Source organism: Lycium barbarum, chromosome 7, assembly GCF_019175385.1.
Source record: "Lycium barbarum isolate Lr01 chromosome 7, ASM1917538v2, whole genome shotgun sequence".
Lineage (NCBI taxonomy): Eukaryota > Viridiplantae > Streptophyta > Magnoliopsida > Solanales > Solanaceae > Lycium > Lycium barbarum.
In genome coordinates this window covers 22,692,816-22,715,046 of record NC_083343.1, presented here as the reverse complement: position 1 = coordinate 22,715,046, position 22,231 = coordinate 22,692,816, and the positions used below count along the sequence as shown (strand labels likewise).

General features: G+C 33.5%; 1 protein-coding gene and 1 pseudogene across 1 annotated transcript; both read left to right on the top strand.

Moving 5' to 3' along the window:
- The first annotated feature begins 7,968 nt into the window (after positions 1–7,968).
- On the top strand, positions 7,969–13,065 carry LOC132603292 (F-box/kelch-repeat protein At3g27150-like). Its single transcript, XM_060316287.1, has 2 exons — positions 7,969–8,168; positions 11,656–13,065. The coding sequence occupies exon 2, from the start codon at positions 11,696–11,698 to the stop codon at positions 12,947–12,949; it is 1,254 nt and encodes a 417-aa protein (XP_060172270.1). The 5' UTR covers positions 7,969–8,168; positions 11,656–11,695; the 3' UTR covers positions 12,950–13,065.
- Positions 13,066–18,693: 5,628 nt separating this feature from the next.
- Positions 18,694–22,231, top strand: LOC132603291 (G-type lectin S-receptor-like serine/threonine-protein kinase At4g03230; annotated as a pseudogene).

Here is a 22,231-nt window from a genome sequence, read left to right as displayed (position 1 = left end):
ATAGTTACTTGTGTTTGCTAGTTGTGTCTGCATTTTGGATGAAAGACACTCGAGAGCATAGATCAAAATTATTTGTTATACATATATATATATATATATGTATGTTGAAATTTCTGGGCTTCTTCTGTGTTTACTTCATTATATTATAAATTTCTTTAGTGAAAATTCTTATCTCTGCCACTGCTCTAGAGCATGTAAAACTATTAGGTACAGAGACAAATATCATTTTGTTTATATGTAGAATGATGATAACTGATGTATTTAGCAAAGGCGAGTAAATAAATAACTGATCTATTTAGCAAAGGCGAGTAAATAAGGTTAAGCTTGTTTTGCCAGGTGAGCAATGCAGAATCCCTCCTTTCTACTTAAGTTATGCCTTCTCTGTTAGCGTGAAAACGATAAAAAACACAATAACTAACGTGGTTTGATCCTACGTCCGCAGGCGCCACACAATTTAAAATCATCACCACCAATTACCATAACCACAACCAACTACACAACCGTCAGTCACCGTTATATATATTGTCAACCACCACCACGGGCTATCACTAGCATCCACCATAACTATCAGCCTGCACCATCAACCATTACCGTCAGCCATCACTAGTTACTACCCATAACACTACCATTAACCAACACCATTCCTAATCAACGCCTACAACCGCCACTGCTAGACATCATCACCACCAACCGCTATATGATTTTCTAAAAATATGTATTAGATTAATTTAATATTTTATTAAATTACATATTTATAGTTTTTTTAAATAAAAACAAGTTTTATGCGTTCAGCTATTGAAAAAACAAACATTCTTACTTATTTAGTATTCAGATCTTAATACAACATCTTAATATTCATATGTCCATTCAGATTCAAATATATAAATCTTAATGCACATCCTAATATTCAAATGTGTATTCAGATTCAGAAGTCTTAATCTTAATGAAAACAAATGAAGTCAATAGAGAAATGTTCTCTCAAACTGAATCAAGTATAGATCATCATTATGAGGTTTTACCTAGATGGCTAGACATTTTTTTTTAATCAAAACCTTGGATGGCTAGACTTATTTTGTATCTTTTTTAAATTTTATTCACCTAATTAAAGTTTATTGATCTCATGACATGTTTTCATAATTCATGAAGTTATAGTTGCCATAATAAAGGGTAATAAAGTATCAAAAAAGAAGGATAATTCTTTTTTGATTGCACGAAGAAAAAAGAGAGAAGTACCATTAGGTTTGTCAAAAACCAAAATCTAAAAAGTCGACAAAAACCAACAATCAGCTGACAAATTTACATTTGATTTGATTTTAATAATTAAAATACCCACTAAATTGATTTCATTTTTGTTTTACCAAAAAACAATTTAAACTGAAACGTGAACACCCCTAGCGATCACAAAATATTCCTCGCTTCCGCGGAGATGCTAGTCCCAACAGGCCCGCTATCAAGGAGTCAAATTTCTGCTTTCACGACAATCAACAGGGCCAGCTGCTTCGCTTTCACGGACCTCTTAACTGTGGTCGCAATAGGTCAACCTTTGACCGAGGTCCGCTTTTGCAGTCAACTTCTCGCGATCTTGAGACTTTGCCAGCCATACTCCTCCTCATCTGTCCCTCTCGTCTCCTTTCTCTAAGTTTTTCATCCCCTTATAGTTTCCTCTTCTCAATTTTCCCTAAATGACTATTACTAGTTAATTGCTTATCATTTCCCTTTATCAGTTGTAATTTGTATTCTCAGTGGTTATAATATACATTAGTGTTGGGTTGGTTACTTTGGGTTTGTTTCACATTTCTTGCAGTAGTTAGTCCAATATGGCAACCTAGATAATAAAATATAACTCGCCATATTCAGTTAAATTTTATATTATTGTAAAAACAGTTTACACCGTCACCATGATCAGTGTAATATTTCAAATTCATAAAGGAAAAAAGACGAGAATTTAAAAAGGAAGAAGCATGTAGACTTATTAGTTAAGTTGCTTTGATCTCTATGTAACACCAAGAGTTGATGTCTTGATGAGCAACTTGGTAGTAGTGTCCTTCCAAAGATTAAACAGAAAATAATTTAACCATCATCGATTAGTGTGGCCACATATTAAATGTTCATACTTTGAGAGTTCCTACGACAAATCAGCAATAAAAGAATGACAAACTTTAACTAGGTAAATTGAGATTATCTAGGATTAATTTAAGGACTAGATCTGCTTTCTGCTCCAATAAGGATGTAATGCTAAACATCATTGCAAAACCAATCAAGAATAAAGTTAGTGGCCATAGATCTTATTCTATTAAGATAGCCTGGAAATGCAAATCTGTTGGTCTATTCTAGGGGCGGATGCATGGTAATTGGTATCAATAGTGAGTCGTTGTATCCTGAATGACATAAGGCGGACTGATGAGAGCAGATCAACGAAAGTGAAAAGACTACCAAGCTTTAAGTTGGTGGCGAGTTTCTAACAAAAGAGTGTATGTATATAACACCTTAAGGAAATTTTATATAGGAAAGGGAGGAAAAAATAAAGTGTCATATTAAACAGAACACAAATTCACATGGCAAGCGCAATGGAAGAGCCACAGCCCAGGACCGAACACCCTTCGCTGAAAAATTATATAGTATTGACATGTCAATTATTACGTATTACAAATATATATATTCGAACACTCTTGACTAAATTTCTAACTCCGCCACTGAACAAGCGTGTACTTTTAGGCTCGACGTAACGTAGCCAAGAAACAAATACTTCATGAGCAGTGGTGTAAACTATGATTTTTTCACTAAGAGGATTCAATGTACTCTCCCCTTACATTTTAATTGCCGCTTTAACTCTTTTGACATTCATTATTAATTAAAAAACATTATAATGTATAGTTTACTGGGTTACCCTTGTTAATAAAAGTAGTTTGATTTCTTCTTCTTAAGTACCGTGTCGTTAAGAGTATATTTGAAAACAATTACCAACTATAGTCTTGAATTCGTAAAGTGACAATTACTTTGGGATAATTCTTTTGAGCTGAAGTGACTGTTAATTTGAGACGGAGAGAGTATTATATATTCTTAAAAAATAATTTTAAATTTTTATATACAATGTAAGTTTCCAAAGGAGAGGATTCACAGATGAATCCCTTACGCCCCTAGCTCTGCCTCTAGGCTCTAGTTACGAGGTCTAATGAGCGTGAGCCGACACTATGTGTATGCTTAAACTTGGGATGTGACAAAAATGGTGTTTGAGTTGGACTCCCGTAATGCGATGGTGAAACAAACTTGGATGAGGACGTTGAGTCCCTAAGAAACGTCATATAAAAAAAAGAATTGATAGGCTTCTAAAGAAGAGACATATATAATACCTTATACAAATCTCACATCGAAAGTGAAGGAAAAAATAGTGTGCTATATATGATAGATTACAAGTTCACATGGTATGTCTGCTTTTATTAAAAAAAAAAAAATCAAATTTGTGAAGTTCGTGGGACTAAAACGGACAATGCAAATCATGAACGTGGATTATAATAATATGTCTCGATAAACAGGGGTGTCTTGAGCATTAGGCCAATAAGGCCATTGCCTTGGCCCCATAATTTGGGGGCCCACTTTGTCCTGTGTATATATTTATTATGTATTAATTATTTAATTTTGATTTTTTTTTTAAAAGGTACTACTAATTTTTGGGCCCACTTTTTACTATAACAGTCAGACCTCCCTGTAACATTATTGGGTTCGAAATATTTTGGCTGCTATAGCAAATGATTTTTATACACCTATAGCAACAGTGACATTTAAATAATATGTCGTTGGTATAGAAAAAAGATGCATAAAATCTAATTTTTCATTTCTAATTATCAAATCCTAAGCTTATTCACACTTTGTATAACTAAGAAAAATCATTTAATGAGTGTGTGTGTGCGCGCGCTTTAGTTAAGTTAAGGCCTCGCATTAGAGTTTTGTCTTAGGCCTCCAATATCGATGAGACGCCCCTGTCGATAAATATGATAAATGGTACTAATACCAACTCAGTTAAAATTCTGAATTCGTCTTTGATTTATTTTATTACTCTGTAAGAGTTTCGGCCGTATGATATTTGATCTACTTCATTTTAGTTTTTGAAAAACATACTCTTCCGGTTTCAATTTGTTTGTCTTACTTTTCTTTTTAGTCCGCTTAAAAAAGAATGTCTCTTTCCTTTTTGACAACTTTTTAACTCCAACTTTCCACGTGACATGTTTAAGACCACAAGATTAAATGACATTTTAGTACATTTTACATATCTTAAATTTAAAATCACAAGATTAAAAAATGTTCTTTTTTTTCGTAACCTCCGTACCAAGTCAAACAAGACAAACAAATTAAAACTGAGCGAGCAGTATATTTTGTTGTAAATGGTCCGAGTCTTAGTACGTTTGATATTTCACATCTAAACGTATGGTTAGACTTGTCATGATTACAAGCAGTTGCATATTAAACTTTGTGTTTAATTCCAGTTTAGGCTGTGTTGCCAGGTCCCTAGTAGTTGTGATTCTACTGAACATGATATTTTTAGTGGCACGTTGTTTAGAAAAAAAGGATTTTGATATGCATGCAGTTATTATAAGAGTTGACAACTGATTTTAGGCATTGTTGCATTACACAGCAGCCCAACAAAATTCACAATAGAAATAATTTTAGCCTTTATTTATAATAAATAAATTTTAGCCAGTGTAATCTGTATAATTAATGTGTACATTAATACAAATAAATTATATATTGATTTTATACTTATTATTCATTTGTTATACACAAAGTATACGCTGTTGATGACTATAATCTATTATGGTTAGCGGACAAATATTTTTTAACCAAATAGCCAAAAATGTTAAAATCCCATTTTTTTCCCCTTCTAAAGCCCAATAAGGTGGTCATTATGATTGAACTGGAAATCAGAATTTAGCTCCTAGCTTCCTATTATCCACAGTATTTGGGGGTTGCATTTGTATCCACCTGTTTTTGGGCATTATTAAGTATCATTTGACTGAAAGTAGAAAATATGTTTTTAACTATAATTTGTTTAGTAAATGAATTACTAATAACTTACACATTTTAACCATTTACATAAGAATAAAGTTTAAAAAAAAAAATCTAAATGCTATAACTATAATTAGATAAAGGAACTGTGTGTTGCTTAAGGAAAGCCTAATTAGGTTACTTCTCAAATTTTTTCAATCTTTTCAAACCTGTTTTCCAAGTAGGGACTTGAGGAAAAAGACAAACAAAGGGGAGAAGAAAAGAATATGATTAATGATTTAAGTATCTCACCTTTTTGAAATTTGGGGGACACACCTACTTGTGCAAATGCAAAGCCAACACGATTATGACAGTGAAACTTGGGGTTTAACATTAATTAAGAATATAAAATGTATAGAAAGCAGAACCAAAAAAAGATTAAAAAGGCAAATCCACCAACTAATCAGTGGACAGGCAGCATGAAATCTTGGAATAAATAAAATACAAATAAAGGGAGGGCTTATCCAATGGGGACTTCCACTTTCTAGGGTTGCGTCTATAGCACTTCCTCTGCGCATGGTTGTATATTAAAAGTAATTAATTTGGATTATTATAATTAATTTATGTTATGAAGACGGAAAACCAAATAAGGAAAGGTTTGGCAAGAATGAAACTACCCACCTCTAAGAATAAGGCAATAACTTTTTTACTTGTGGAATATGTGCAGTGGTGGAGTCAGAATTTTATATAAGAGGATTCAAAATATACAGAAATAAATATATGAAGAAGCAAGAAAATTCAAAATCTACTATATATACATAAAAATAATATTGATCTTATATACAGTGTAAATTTCAACGATGGAAATTGATGAACCCCCTTCCGGTGCCCTAGCTCCGTACATGCATTTGTGTATAGAACAAGTATCAAAACAAGTCGTACAACTAAATATATATACTCTCACGTCGTAAAATTAGTTCAATAGTTTCATTTCTTTTCCCTGATCTCCTATGTAATCGGAATAATTTATCAAAAAAAAAAGAAGATAGATCTTTCATTTCCTTATTATTCTTCTTCTTTTCATTTTCGTACTAGTCATAATGACTCCATGTTAATATTTTTTTTTCTTTTTAACAAATTTTACACTACACAAAGCTCAACCAGACTCCAACCAACAAAGGTTGTGGTGGAGTGTTAAGTATTCATCTTTAATTAATGGTTTCAGATTCAATTCTTGTTGGACACATAGTTACCTTTGTTAGGGAGCACTTTATCCCCTGACGTGGGAAAAAAATATTTTATCCGCCTAGCTTTAATGTTAAGATCTTTAAGTTTAACTAATTTTCTTATGATACGCTTTTTGTTATAGTAAAAATCTTATTCGTTATATTTTATAAAGTAGATTCAACTTTGAATTTCATTGAATTTTTATTGAGGACAAAATTAACGACATATTTGTACATGAATAGTTTTATTGATAACATGATCAAGAGGTCTGATGAATATTCATATGTGGCTCCCTAAACTTGCCCCTTTTTCCATTTTGACACTCCAACTAAGTGTTGTTCCTATTAAACCCTTGAACTTAGCCTCAAGTGTGTCCATCAAACACAATCCGACTTACATAACATATATGGTGAGTTTCATTTTTTTAGCCTTGTGTATGAATGTCAATCGCATCTTACGCGGAAAATTCAACCAATTAAAACACCCTATCGATTTTAATTATACACATCAGATATTAAATTTTGGTTTTGGTTTTTTAGTTTTCAATTTTGGTTTCTAGTTTTATTTTCTTATTTTTCAGTTTTTGATTTTCCAATTTTAGTTTTGAGTTTTTATTTTCTAGTTTTAGTTTCTTATTTTTCAGTTTTAGTTTCCAATTTTGATTTGTTATGTTCCATTTTTGTTATTTGATTGGTTTAAGTGGTGGTTCCTCACTTGTATAACATAATAGCACACTTCTTCCTATTTGATGTGTACAATTAAATGGGTGGAGTGTTTTAATTGATTGAATTTTTCATGTAGGATGCGATTGACATTCACGCGCAAGACCAAAAAAAAATGAAACTCACCATATATGTTATGTAAGTCGAATTGTGTTTGATAGACACACTTCAGGCCAAGTCCAGGGGTTAAATTGGAACAACACTTAGTTGAGGTGCCAAAATGAAAAAAAAAAAAAAAAAAAAAAAGATAAGTTTAGAGGGGCCCATATGCATTAAGCCTATTCAAAAAGGTTAAAAATCAGAAAGCATCATAACTTAAACTTTTTACTAAGCTGTTAGCTTCCTGTAACTGCAATACAGTGTACTATAACCTGTTTTGAAATTTAATCATCCGGTATATGAATTCATTACGTCCAATTAATCTAGATTCGTATTAACCGTACCCGGTAAAGGGAATAAAGGCTCAAATCCGCTAATGAACAGTGTGAATATAATGCTTTAGATCTTCAATATCAGATCTCCCTTAGAGTATTTTCAAGATAATCGTCAAATTAATACTCATCTTGTTATGTTATGTGACACACTTTTTTTTAGTCAATATTAAAAAGAAGAGTTGCCACCTTTCTATTTTTTAGTAGTAATAATTTAATTTTAATTTTAATCCTAATGAAATGATTTACATCTATACAAATATCTATAATTTTTTTTAAATTATAAGTTTCAAAAGTCTTTCTGTCATTCTTAAATTTCGTATCCAATCAAACACCTTCACATAGTTGAGACATGTGAGTTATTTTTATCAAAGGAATAAGATTTTGTTTAACGTGCATTGATCCATTTTATAAATTTTAACATTGGTAGTAGATTGTGATGCAATAATAACCACTACAACTTAGGTAGATGGTTCATGCCATAAGCTGATTCGTGGATTCTAGCCAATTGCTAAATTGTTTTTCTGCTTGAATTGTTAATTCATATTTTATAATATATAGTACTCTATCACTGCCATAAGTGTTTAGTACGATGGTTTAATATAATAAGTTTCCATTAGCATATAAAATAGTATAGTAAGTAGAGAAGTTCTCCACTTGCCATTGCCTTGTCTCCAACCCCAATAAAGAGGAAAAAAAAAAAACATTAGAGCAAGAAGAAGGAGAAAGAAAAACTGGAGCTTATCAAGGAGAATGAAATAAAGGAAGAGAAACTAATCGGATTTTTAAAAATCCAATTAATTATAAGGTAAAATATTCATGGACAACTCTTGATTTGATTGATTTTACTTTAGTTTTAGGTGTTTTTTTTTTTTTTTTTGGAGTAATTATATGATGAGTGTTGTTGTTTTTCTTTTTTCTTAGTTTTAGATGTGCTTTTTTCATAAATTCACGTTCTTTTTCCTTGATTTTCCGATCTATTTTCCTCTTAAGAACAAAGAAATACAGATTTCGGATTTTTCAACTTGATTATTCATTTGTTTGTATATTGTTTGAGTATTTTATTTTTGTGGCTTTATGCTCCTGATTTTGTTGAGATTCATTAATGAATTCTTGAAATCTAATAGCCTTCATACCGAGTTTGCATGCGGAAACTATTATGTGTCTTTTTATTTTAATCAAGTTCTATGCGGGTAAAATATACGAAAAAGTCTCAAATATTCCATCGAACTATTGGAAATGACTCATTTATGTCACTCGTCAATAGTTTGGCTCATTTATGCCATCAAACTATCGAAAATAACTCATTTATGTCACTCATCAATAATTTGACTCATTTATGTCATTGTTGTTACCAAAATGACTCATCCATGTCATTTTTCATTAATGCTAATTTTACAATACTAGATATGATACGTGGCCTCCAACTAGATTATGGTTGGGTGGGTTGTGTGTATGGGTCGGATTTTTTATTAATTTGAGATTTAAAATTGGGCTGGTTTTATTAAACGACGTATACCTCTAATTGGAGGCCACGTGTCATATGTGGTATTGTAAAATTGGTGTTAATGAAAAATGTCATGGATGAGTGATTTTGGTAACGGTAATGGCATAAATGAGCCAAACTATTGACGAGTGACATAAATGAGTCATTTCTAATAGTTCGATGGCATAAATGAGCCAAACCATTGACGAGTGACATAAATGAACCATTGAAAAGACTCAAATATGTCATCGAACTATCTGAAATGGTTCATTTATGCCACTCGTCAATAGTTTGACTCATTTATGCCATCGAACTATCAGAAATGACTCATTTATGCCACTTATCAATAGTTTGGCTCATTTATGCCATTGCCGTTACCAAAGTGACTCATCCATGTCATTTTTCATTAACACCGATTTTACAATACTAGATATGACACGTGGCCTCCAACTAGATTATGGTTGTGGGTGGGTCGGATTTTTTATTAATTTGGGATTTAAAATTGGGTTGGTTTAATTAAATGACGTAGACCTCTAATTGGAGGCCACGTGTCATATCTGGTATTATAAAAATCGGTGTTAATGAAAAATGGCATGGATGAGTGATTTTGGTAACGGCGATGGCATAAATGAGTCAAACTATTAATGAGTGGCATAAATGAGTCATTTCCGATAGTTCGATGCCATAAATGTGTCAAACTATTGGTGAGTGGCATAAATGAGCCATTTTCGATAGTTGAATGACATATTTGAGTCTTGTCTGTAAATTATAATAATTATTAGTTAGAGACCTAGTAGAAATGGAAACTAATTATCACATGTTAAATTACACTTAGAGTGTAAAAAACCAATATATAACTTAAATCGTTTTGATTTTGGTCATTTGAGATACAGGCACAATCTGCTGAATACTTATTTGTTTCAAGCACAATACTTTGATTCTTCGGAAGTTTTTGATCATTACAAGTTATGCAATATCAGCAATTTAAATTCCTGGTCATGTACAATTAAAGCTAAGTGGGATGTACTTATATAATTTTCAGCATAATCAAGTACTTAAATGATCTATTGCTCCATCTTTTGGGTACACTTAATAGCTAGTTTTCTCAAATGCATGAAAAGGATGAGAGATACTATATTTCATCTTTGAAATTCAATTCTTGAGGCTAGGGGTGAAGCTTGAGAGAAAGCTCAATAGCTTTAGGGGGTGTATAAAGTAAACCGACAAACCGCACCAAATCGATAAATCGAGTCAAACCAAGAAAAAAAACTCAGATTAGTGGTTTGATTTGACTTGGTTTGGTGTTGAAAAAAAAACCCGATCATAATTGGTTTAGTTTGGTTTTAGCTAAAAAAAGTCAAATCAAACCGAACCAAACCAACCCGACATCACATGTATTCAGTTTTAAAAATATTTTATACATAAAAATATTTATTTGTAATGTAATTTATAAATATTTCTTAAATTTTTTCGTAGTTTTTTTTTATCTATAATTATCATATTATTCAAGCTTGAACTTAGAATTTTGAATGTCAATAAGTTTTATATCCTATGGATGTGAGTAACTCATATAAAGTCCAAATCAAAACCAACTCAAAACTAATACTAACAAAAGAAATTCAATTTACAACTAGGAATGACAATAATGTTGAATAGCTATTATTTAGTTTTGCATAATTGGTTTAGAGAATGAAAATACATAACTTTTTTTTTCTTGTCATGTAATTAATACTTATTAGTCGTACTTATTTTAGCATGACTGGTTTAGAAAATGAAAATACATAACTTTTTTTTCTTGTCATGTAATTAATACTTATTAGTCGTACTTATTTTAGCATGACTGGTTTAGAGAATGAAAATACATAACTTTTTTTTCTTGTCATGTAATTAATACTTATTAGTCGTACTTATTTTAGCATGACTGGTTTAGAGAATGAAAATACATAACTTTTTTTTCTTGTCATGTAATTAATACTTATTAGTCGTACTTATTTTAGCATGACTTAGTATTTTTAGATTATAGTCATTTTCTTTATGGCTTATTAATTAGCAATATTTATTTTAACCGATTTTATTATCTTTGTTGAATAATTTAATACAATGTCATCACTCTTATCACATTTTTTGTTATTTTGTTATGAAACACCTTAATTATATAGTTGTATCTTACTAGGACTAAAGGAATATTTGAAGTAAAAGTTAGTGTATGTTTTATATCAAGACTTTCCCGGGAAAAAAACCCGAAAAATCCGAGAGAACCGAATAACCCGAGAAAGCCCGAGGTTGAAAAACCCGAATTTTATTGGTTTGGTTTGGTGTACAAATTTAAAAATCCGACGCAATTAATTTGGTTTGGTGTTTAAAAAATCTGAACCAACCCGGTTCATGTACACCCCTAGTCAAAATCTTGTATAGCATTAAGAAGTCACTTTATATGTATAAATAATTTATTCAGAATAGAGCAAGTTGCAACTCTTTAGAATTCAGAACCCAACAACAACACACCCAGTATAATCTCACAGGTGGGGTCTGGGGAGGGTAGTGTATACGCAGAACTTATCCTCAGGCTGTTTCCGATAGACCCTCAGCCCAAAGAACGATGAAAAAAGAGGCAGTAGCAACAAGCAGAAACAATAACAGAATAATAAGATAACCCATAAACTCAATATTCGCTTGAGGCTATATCTTGAATTCACATGATTTTGCTATTTTTAACTTTTTAAGGGAAAAGGGTGTCTCCTTATCAATCTGTGATCCATGTTGTCTATCTATTTTAGCTTTAGGTTATTATTTCTGTTCCTATTTTCAGGCTAATTGCAGATGATTTGAGGCTCTGAAGGTCTTTGAGGATGTTGGACTTAAACAGAATAGAACCTGAAGAAGGAAAGATAGATTTAGATCATCTTGCTAACTATGATATTGCTCACAAATATAATCTTAGATATGGTGATTGGGTCACTTTCAAGAGCCATTCATCTAAAACAGTTAGAATCTCTCGACCCGAATCTTCGAGAGTTAAAAATTCTGATAGTAGCGAACCTCAGGATGCAGATTATCCCTCACTTAGCTATGAACTCGAGAGCGAGATTCTAGCCAGGTTTCCTAGGTGGGAGTACTGGAAACTTTGCCTCGTAAACAAGAGATGTTCGATGCTTCTAAAGAGCGGTGATATATTTCAGATTCGTAAAGAGAATGGATTCAAAGAACCTTCAGTATTTATGTTAGCAAGTGGGGAGACTAACTGGTGGACATTTGATCGTGAGTTCAAGTCCCGGAGGAAAATCCCTGATTTACCCTCAGATGTTTGCTTTACGTTTGGCGATAAGGAATCGCTTTGTGCAGGCACACATTTACTCGTCTCGGGTAAGGAAATCGATGGTCTCGTTATTTGGAGGTTCGAATTAGCAACGAATAGTTGGTACAGAGGTCCCTCTATGGTTAATCCTAGGTGTTTATTTGCATCAGCTACTTGTGGTACCTCTGCTTTTGTTGCTGGTGGTGTTGGTAGTACGGCGAATAGTCAGGTCTATGACACGGCTGAGAAATACAACCCTGATAGCAGATCGTGGGACCCACTACCGAGGATGAAGAGGAAGAGGAAACTCTGTGCAGGATGTTACATGGACAACAAGTTCTACGTGATCGGGGGAAGGAACAAGAACGGTGAGTTAACATGTGGAGAATTCTTCGACGAGGGTAAGAATAGATGGGAGCTGATTCCAGACATGTTGAGGGACGATCCGGAACCAGAGGGACACTCACCGCCACTCATAGCTGTCGTGAACAACGAGCTGTACTCGCTCGAGGCTTCTTCGAATCAGCTGAAGGTTTACTTGAAAAGAAGCAACACTTGGAGAATGTTAGGGCAAGTACCAGTGAAAGCTGATTTTAACAGGGGATGGGGCATTGCTTTCAAGTCACTGGGAAATGAACTTCTTGTAATCGGAGCTGCTTCGTCATCAACGTCTTATTCGGGCAATTCCATGGCTATATATACTTGCTGTCCCGATCCTGATGCAACTGAGTTGCAGTGGAAACCTCTCGACAGTGGTCGAAATCGACTTAGTAGTTTTATCTTAAACTGTTCAGTAATGGTAGCTTGAATAATTCCGCTAATTATCAGCAAACAAGAAGTCTTGTATTGTGATCAAAATATAAGTGGCATGGCCACTGGTTTCAAATATTTTCTTGCATATATTCACTAGTGTTTGCTCTGTTATACTACTTTGGATACTGCATGCTACCATGCTTTTTATGTGATTTCTATGCAGGGTGTTATTCTAATATTGCAGTGTGTAATAATAAGATAATCCTATTTCTATCTAATTAAGAACGAGATTTTCTCGAGGTAAGTTCTTATTCTGGTTTATTCCACTAGTTTTTTCAAAGAAGTTCATCAACTTTTTAGTAACATTTTATATCCTATATTTTCTCTAAAAACGATTCACCACAGAATTCAAATTGCAATATCGTCGTAACCTTTAGTCACTTTTTGTTGAGTATTGGTTCACGTATTTCTTAACAATCAACATGTCGTTTCTGAAGAATCAACATCATCCTCTTGAGTCTTGACCATCTGTGTAATTGGTTTTGTTTATGATCATCTGGTAAAATAAACCAAGGGCAGTCCGGTACACAAAATATCCAGCGTTAGCAGGATAAGCCGCACCACAAAAGGTTTTATGTAGGCGGCCTATCTTAATGCAAGCAATGGTGATTGCTATCATAGCTCAAACCCTTGACCTTTATGATCATCTAGTATTCGAAAATTATTGGCTGGCTAGTTCGTACTTGGACGAAATGAGCAAATAGTCACATTTCAGACTGTTAATTATTGACATTTAACCACTGCTTCAAAGCTATTCAACATTTAGCTGCTTTTTAATGCGGAAATAAAATTTGTACAATAATGTTCCTAACTAAAACACTGCTCTAGCATAGAGTGCTAGAGTTCAAAACTTTTATATGTGAAACTAGTTGTGCTGGAAGCTAAATAATTCCTAGAGTTTAAAATGTGCAATTTAAACTCCAAGAAAGTTTCATGGAGCTCTAACTGTCTCCTTCTTGAACTCTAAGATAATATCATGGAGTTTTTTCTCAAGATCCACTTGCATCATTCTAAAGATCACTTTGAGTTTCACTTGCACCATTTTGAAAATTCTTGGAGTTTCACTTGTATCATTTTGAACTCAAGAAGGATGGCGTCTAAAATTGATTATATATTCTCAAATATACAAAGAAAATCACAATAGGGTAATTTCATGGGTGTTACCAGTACCAGATAAAATAATCCAATTTAAATTATACAAAGAAAACTATAATGGGGGAATTTCATAGGTGGTGGTACCTCAGAAAATAATGGAGTAATTTCATGCCGGGTGCCTATATAAAATTGAACCGATAAAGGTTCAAACTCTTTTTCTTGCAATTTGAACCGGTACTTGTTCAAACTCCATGAATTTTTCCTTGAGTTAAAACTGCACATTTGAAACAAAACTCCATAATTTAGCTAAGGGTATTTTTGTCCAAATTTTATTTTCATCTTAAAAAGTGAATTCTCAATTTACGCTACAAATGGTGATTAAAATTACTATCTCCCTCCCAGTATATATGATTAAGCCTGGCAACCGGTCCGGTTTTACCGATTCAAACGGGTAACCGGTGGAACCAGTTTACCGGTTCTGGTTAACCGTTTAAAACCTACCGGTCCGATTTTGATTTTTTGGGACCAGAACCGGACCGGTTAAACCAATCATTTTTTTTTTTTTAAATATAGTCGTTAACTGTGTGGGCTGGACCGTTGGGCAACGGTCTATTTTGCAAAAATGGCCGTTGCCAACAGCTCCAAATGCCCCTTTTAGTCCCCCTCTCCCCTGCCCCCCCCCCCCCCCCCACCCCCCCAATTTTTTTTTTTTACACTTTAATCCATCCCCCACCTCTATATAAATCCCTCTTCATTTCCAATTTTAATCCACGCCAATTCACTCTTCTCTTTCTCTCAATTATAGCTACTTTGCAACAATTAACCACTTTAAATCTCTCAATTAAATATTATAAAGTTTTATTCTAGTTTCAATTATTAATTTTGCAATTATAATATTGTTGTTGGAGTTGGTGATTTTGCAACAATCCGAAGTAGCTTTGGTGGATTTGCAATTCTAGCCGCCTTCACTTTGTTGAAAATTAGTCCGGCAATTTGGTACCTTCGTTCCAACTCTATCTTTATTTTTCGCTATTTAATTTACGCAATTTAATTTGTTGCAATTTATTTTCTTATGATTTATTTGAGTGTGATTTAAATTAATTCTATTTAATAATGGCGAAGAGATTTAGACGTGGTACCGGTAGTAGTGGTATTGTTAGGGGTGGGTTTAATGAGGAAACATTTGTGAACGAAACACCTAATTTAGGTATTGATGTTGGTGGAAATAATCCACTTTTAGATCATGAGGCAATGCAACAACATTATACCGACACTTTTAATGAAATTGATGATGATGATGAAACACAAGCCCTCGAAAATCCCATAGGAGATACATGTCCTGCACAATCACATACACAAGATAAACCGCCAAGAACTCGTAAGCCAACCGCTAAAATCTGGAGATTTATGACTAAGAATAAAGAAAGACAAATAGCTACATGCAATATATGTAGACAAGAATTTGTTTTTAAGCAACAAACTAGTAAAGATGGTGGAACGGGTACACTAACAAATCATATGAAAGGTAAACATAAGGATGATTGGGGAGAGCAAACGGGTTCAAATCTGGGGGTATTCAAATGACAATAGACCCACGAACAGGTAAAAAATTTAAGTATGACAAGAAAAAAGAGAGTGTAGAAATAGCTAAAATGGTTGCTTTTGATGCTTTACCATTTTCCTTTCCTTCGGGTTTGGGGTTTGTTACTTATATTCAACGTTGTTATAATCTGTTATTTGAGGGTATTCCTAGAAGTGATTGTTAAAGATGGTCTTGAGTGTTTTGAAGATTCTATTCAAAAAAAGTTAGAAATGTGGTTGCATTTCTTTTCTGTAATGCTACTAGGGCAAAACTGAGAGATTTTAAGAATTCTTGTGTGGAAAATGGTCTTAGACCTAGGAAAAATTCAAGTAGAAGTTGACACTAGGTGGAACTACACTTATATTATGTTTAAACAAACATATGATTATAGGATTCCCATACAACAAGTTCACAACCATTTTAAAACGAATAGTGATGATTGGTTAAATATTACCGATTGGGAAGATGTTAAGGAATGTGTTGAACTCTTACAAATTTTTTATAATGCAACTCTTGCTTTTTCTAGACAATTCTATCCCACGATAACCGAAATTTTAGCCTACTTAGCGGAAATAGCTAGAGTTTTACAAGAGTATAAAAATAAATTCGGTTATCAAGCGGCTATTTTTAATATGACAACAAAATAAGAAGTATTTTTTTCCCTTCCCAACTTTATTTATATTGTGTTCTCTTTTAAATCCTTGTTTAAAAATGTCATATACTAGACCATTGGTTAATCAAATTTATACCTTTTTAGAAGTTGAAGAGGAAGTTGAATCATCTTTAACTGAAGTCGTGCTCGCTATTGATGCCGGGTTTAGAAATTTTTTTAGTCATTATTCTAATTTGGAAGAAAATGCTACATCCGTTGCTCCACGCCCTACTACTTCTCAAAGTAGCAAAAAAGGCTTGTCGGATTTATCGCATTTAAAAGTTTTACATTCACATCCAACTCCTTATAATGCAAACTTTGATGAATATCACCTTTATTTGATGCAACAAAATGTGGATATCAAGGAACTAGATGATTTGGACGTCTTAGCATCACTACAAGAAAAAATATATGCGGCAACAATTTTTTTTTTTTGTTGCCATAGATTGATTATTGTTGTAAAAAGTACTTTTGGCAACCAAAAAAAATTTTTTGTTGCATGAACTTTTCCCAACGGCTGTTATTGCAACAACGTGCAACAACTTGTTTTTTGTTGCCAAAGGTACTTTTTGCAACAATAATCAATACTATGACAACAAAATTAAATTCTTTGGCAACAAAAAAATCATTTGCAAATAATAAAACTAAGTTGTTGCCAAATATTTTTATTTTTTTTATTGCGATATCTATACTTTCTTGTAGTGCATGGTGGAAGAGATACAAGACAAGTCATCCGATACTTTCAAGATGGCTCGAGATATCCTTACGGTTCAAATATCAAACGTGGCTTCGGAGAGTGCATTTAGCCAAGGAAGACAACAAATTGGAGACCATAGACACTTATTATCCGGATTTAGCTTGCAAGTACTAGTGTGCATTCGCGATTGGATTAGATCCGAGCGATGCAACCAAAACTTAGAAGCGGTGGAAGGCGAAGAGGAAGAGATTGAAGATTTCATAGCAAGTGGAGTGGACCAAATGGAAGACTTTGAAGATATCTCCATGACCGAATATGATATGGCGGATATTAGTCAAATGATTGACACTTTTTGATTTTATTATTCTACTATTTCTTTGCAACTCATGTATTATTTGCAAGTTAAAAAAAAATACAACTTGCAAATAAATGTTATCCATGAATGAATAAAATATATGGCTCATTGAGCTTTCTTCTATTTACTTGTGTTCATATTTTTACTTATATTAAGTTAGGAATATACCTAAAATATACTAAGAATATACTTATAATATACATCTACTTAAATTAAAAACTAGAAAGTTATATACTTGAAAAATAACTAAAATATACTAAGAATATACTTATAATATAAATATACTTAATTTATAAAATAGAAATTTATAAACTTAGAAAAAACTTAAGCTATAAATAACTTAAGTTATAATACATATAACTTAAACATATACGTATATGTTGTTAGTCAGTAAATATATAAAAAAAAATTCTTTTTTTTTCTTTTAAACTTTACTTATAAACTTATATAACATATATAAATATACCTACAATATACTAATAAATACTATAATATATATAAACTATACAAAAAACAAAAATAAAAGGGGTTTTCTAACGTTTTGGACAGGTCCGGTTCCGGTTTCCAGTTTGAAACCGGTGGCCGGTTCTAGTTTTTAGACCGGAAACCGGCCGGTTTACTAACCGGTTACCGGTCTGGTCCGGTTTGAACTGGTTGCCAGGCTTATATATGATGCACTTTGATTGAGTATGAAGTTTAAAAACAAAAGAAGGTTTTTTGAAACTTGTGATCTAAAATAATTTATAGATATTGAGTGGCAATAAATCATCTCATTAAGAGTAAAATAAAAAGTTTAGAGTTAAATTGCTATTCACTAATTAAAGAAATATATTATTCTTTTTGGGTTAGACTTAAAAGAAAAATGCATCAAATAAATTGATAGGAGCAGTAAACCATGCAAAAACCATCCTTCTGAGTTGGGTTATCTAGAAAGTATTTGGGATAGACTAAAAAGGAAAGTGCATTACACATATTGATAGAGTGAATAATAAATAGTCCAAAAACTGACCTTACACTCTACTGAAATAGATTTCGTGGAACATCAACTATATCCAATCTAGCCAATCACCCCTCTCCACAAGTCATCCCGTACTTTGTCACATACGTGGGTTCGTCTTCCGAGCTAGTTTTCTAGAGTAGTATTTTTGAATCTGTTTGTCAAAACCATAATCCGATAAAAATGTTACTCAACAATTGAAAACCTTGATTTAAAAATAATGAAATGTGTAACTATCTTCTTGCAATAAAGGAAGTTACTGTAATGCTTTTTGTATGCTTACTATACAACCAGTCAGAATAGAATGAACTGCGTCCATATGATACATTACAAGATATTTTGAGACAATCAACTTGTTGGACTCCAAAGTTTCCTTCCGTCAAGACTTTCACAAGTACTCTCCTAATTTTTTCTAATCCTTTCAGCCATCATCTGTTCTACTAACAGATTGTGTAGCCATGGAAATAAAGAATAATCATTCGTTCCTAGTACTTTTTGTGCTCTTTTTATGCTTCACTCTCAACAGTGATCTCTGTCTCGGAGGGGACACCATTTCTGTGAATAAATCTCTTTCATTTGGCCAAACAATTATCTCTTCAGGTGGGAATTTTGAGCTTGGTTTCTTCAGTCCAGGTAACTCTTCCAAATATTACATAGGCATATGGTACAAGAATATTGCATTGCAAACTGTAGTTTGGGTAGCAAATAGGGAGAAACCACTTCATTATGGTGCTGCTAACTTGACAATTATGCGAGGCAACTTGGTGCTTCTCGATAGATTTCAAGGCTTAGTTTGGTCAACACATATTGCTAAGAGTACAACTCCAGATAATTCAGTCATAGCAGTTCTTCATGATGATGGAAATTTGATTTTGAGTGATTTATCAAATACATCAAAATCCTTACTACTTTGGCAAAGTTTTGACTACCCAACAGATACATTTTTGCCTGGTGCTAAGCTTGGATATGACAAACGTACACAAAGAAAACAGGTTCTAATTTCATGGAAGAATTTGAGCGATCCAGCACCAGGATTGTTTTCCCTGGAACTAGACCCAAAACATAATCAATTTGTTATAAAATGGAATAGGACTACACAGTATTGGGCAAGTGGTCCATGGAATGGCCAAACGTTCAGCTCAATCCCTGAGATGAGGTTAAACTACATATACGATTACAGCTATACCGATAATGAGAACGAGTCATATTTTACATATTCCCGTTATAATACTAATAGCACAATCATATCAAGATTGATCATGAATGTCTCGGGGCAAATTATGCAACTAGCATGGTTGAGTGGTTACATTGATTGGAATCTATTCTGGGCCCAACCAAGTGACCATTGTGAGGTTTATGCTAAATGTGGGGCATCTGGAGTATGCGATAATGCTAATGCATCCTGCAATTGTTTGAGCGGTTTCAGGCCAAGTTCAGATAGAGAATGGAATTCTAATGATTACACTGGTGGCTGTGTAAGAGACCAAAAGGTGAAGTGTAATGCAACTACTAAAGACAAGGATAGTTTCTGGATGAATTCAATTATGACATTACCAGCTTCTCAAGATACTAATATCACAGTTAGGGAAGCCTCGCAGTGTAGATCTACTTGTTTCAACAATTGCTCTTGCACTGCTTATACTTATGAAGGTTCCGGTACCTGTTCAATTTGGATAGGGGATCTGTACAATCTGCGACAACTCAGCATAAATGAAACGGGACGGACTATCTTTGTCAGACGTGGCTCACCAGAAGGTTAGAATAGCATAGTATAACTTAGCTTGATTCTTTATTTCATAATGGTAAAAAGCACTATGTTGTGGACAGAATTCCTTATTAACGTTAGCACTTAACAGCAATAATTCTCCTTTTGCTTTTCCTATGTGAGGAGTTAGTTGAGCAGAGTAAAAATTAACAACTGGTTCCGAGGTCCACCGAAGATTTGCATCAAGTCCTTCAAGATAGATGTTATATATATCTGACTTGTTTTTGGCTCTCTACTTTCAGCTCAAACTAAAGCTAAGAAATCGATGAAGATAAAGGCTATCCTTTCATCCATAACAGCTTTGATGTTTCTACTCATAGGCTGCTTTAGCTACATTTACTATGGAAGAAGAATGACAAATAAAGCAGGTATTTGCTGAATTAATCTTTTCTTTCACTCTGGAAGATATTTTTCTTTTAGGACTTAATTCCAAAGGTCATTCTTAATCCAATTAAGGTAATGAGGTATTTTTTTTCTTCTTCTTTTTCCACGCAGTCTATTTCAGATAGGAGAAAAGGTACTGAAGGGGCACAAATATTTCACTGGCACAAAGTTGAAGGAGAAGCAAAAGTATTGATGAATGAAAACAGTGATGACGTCATTGATGTTCCATACTTTCACTTGGAGACCATTTTGGCAGCTACAGACAACTTCTCAAATGCAAATAAGCTCGGACAAGGAGGATTTGGTCCTGTTTACAAGGTTAAAATTTCCTCCTTACACCTTTGCGGACTGGTACATCCGCATTCACCTATAATAATGAGATGAAAAACTTGTCGCAGGGTATCTTTCCAGGCAAAAAAGAAATTGCAGTGAAAAGGTTATCTAGTCATTCAGGACAAGGCATAGATGAATTTAAGAACGAAGTGACTCTAATTGCAAAACTTCAACACAGAAATCTGGTCAGGCTTCTGGGCTATTGCATCAAAGCAAAGGAACAAATTTTACTATATGAATATATGCCAAATAAGAGTTTAGATGCATTCATATTTGGTAAGATTTATTCTCAAGATCCTATACTGTTTACAAGATTTAATCTTGTTAATTGATGTCATCTACTTGTTGTCATGATAATTATGCAAGATCGAAAACTTTGCAAATTATTGGATTGGAAGAAGCGATATGACATCATATTGGGAATTGCGCGAGGTCTTGCTTATCTTCACCACAATTCACGATTGCGGATCATTCACAGAGATTTAAAAACTGGTAACATTTTATTAGATGAGGAGATGAATCCCAAGATTTCAGACTTTGGCTTGGCAAGGATTGTTGAAGGAAAAAGAACAGAAGCAAATACAAACAGAGTAGTGGGGACCTAGTAAGTATAACATCCCTTCCTATCATTTTTTTCTTGCAAATGATCCTAATTATAATGGGTGTTTTGTTTTTTGTTTTTTGTATTTGTAAAAATACTTAGTATACCTAACACTTTTTCCACATGGTGTGATCTAGTGGTTATATGTCCCCTGAATATGCATCAGATGGACTGTTTTCCATCAAGTCAGATGTATTCAGTTTCGGAGTAGTCGTACTTGAGATAATCAGTGGAAGAAAGAACACAGGATTTTACCAATCAGAAGAAGTGTTAAACTTGTTAGGTTATGTAAGTGCAGAAACTCAACCGTACATCCTATTGATCCTTGTGGCTAGTCTTGATATCTAATTGAAAGTTATCACAGGCATGGCGATTGTGGATGGAAGAAATGGCAATACAATTAACAGAGAAGTCATTACTTGAATCATGCAATAGAAGCGAAGTGATAAAGTGTATCAATGTCGCACTCTTGTGTGTCGAAGAAGATTCAAATGCTCGTCCTAACATGTCAGATGTCATTGTAATGTTGGTCGGGGAAGGTATGAGTCTTCCAAGACCTAAACGACCAGCTTTTGTAATAAGAACACACACGTCTGGCACATCGTCTGCTCCGTCCAAAGTCTCTAACAATCAAGTGACAATTACAGCAGAAGAAGGACGATAGCAATGATGTGAGATCATCTTAATCAGACATTTATATATGATACAATTTTGTAATTTCTTCCTGCATACTTTCGAAGCACTAGCTGAAACTAGGTCTTAAAGTGGAGCGATATTATATTGTTTCATCCTATTTGTCTCCTTATGCGAGCTTTC

What these genes read in the sequence shown, in the direction of transcription:
- LOC132603292 (XM_060316287.1), top strand. Translation starts at nt 11,696, where the DNA reads ATGTTGGACTTAAACAGAATAGAACCTGAAGAAGGAAAGATAGATTTA.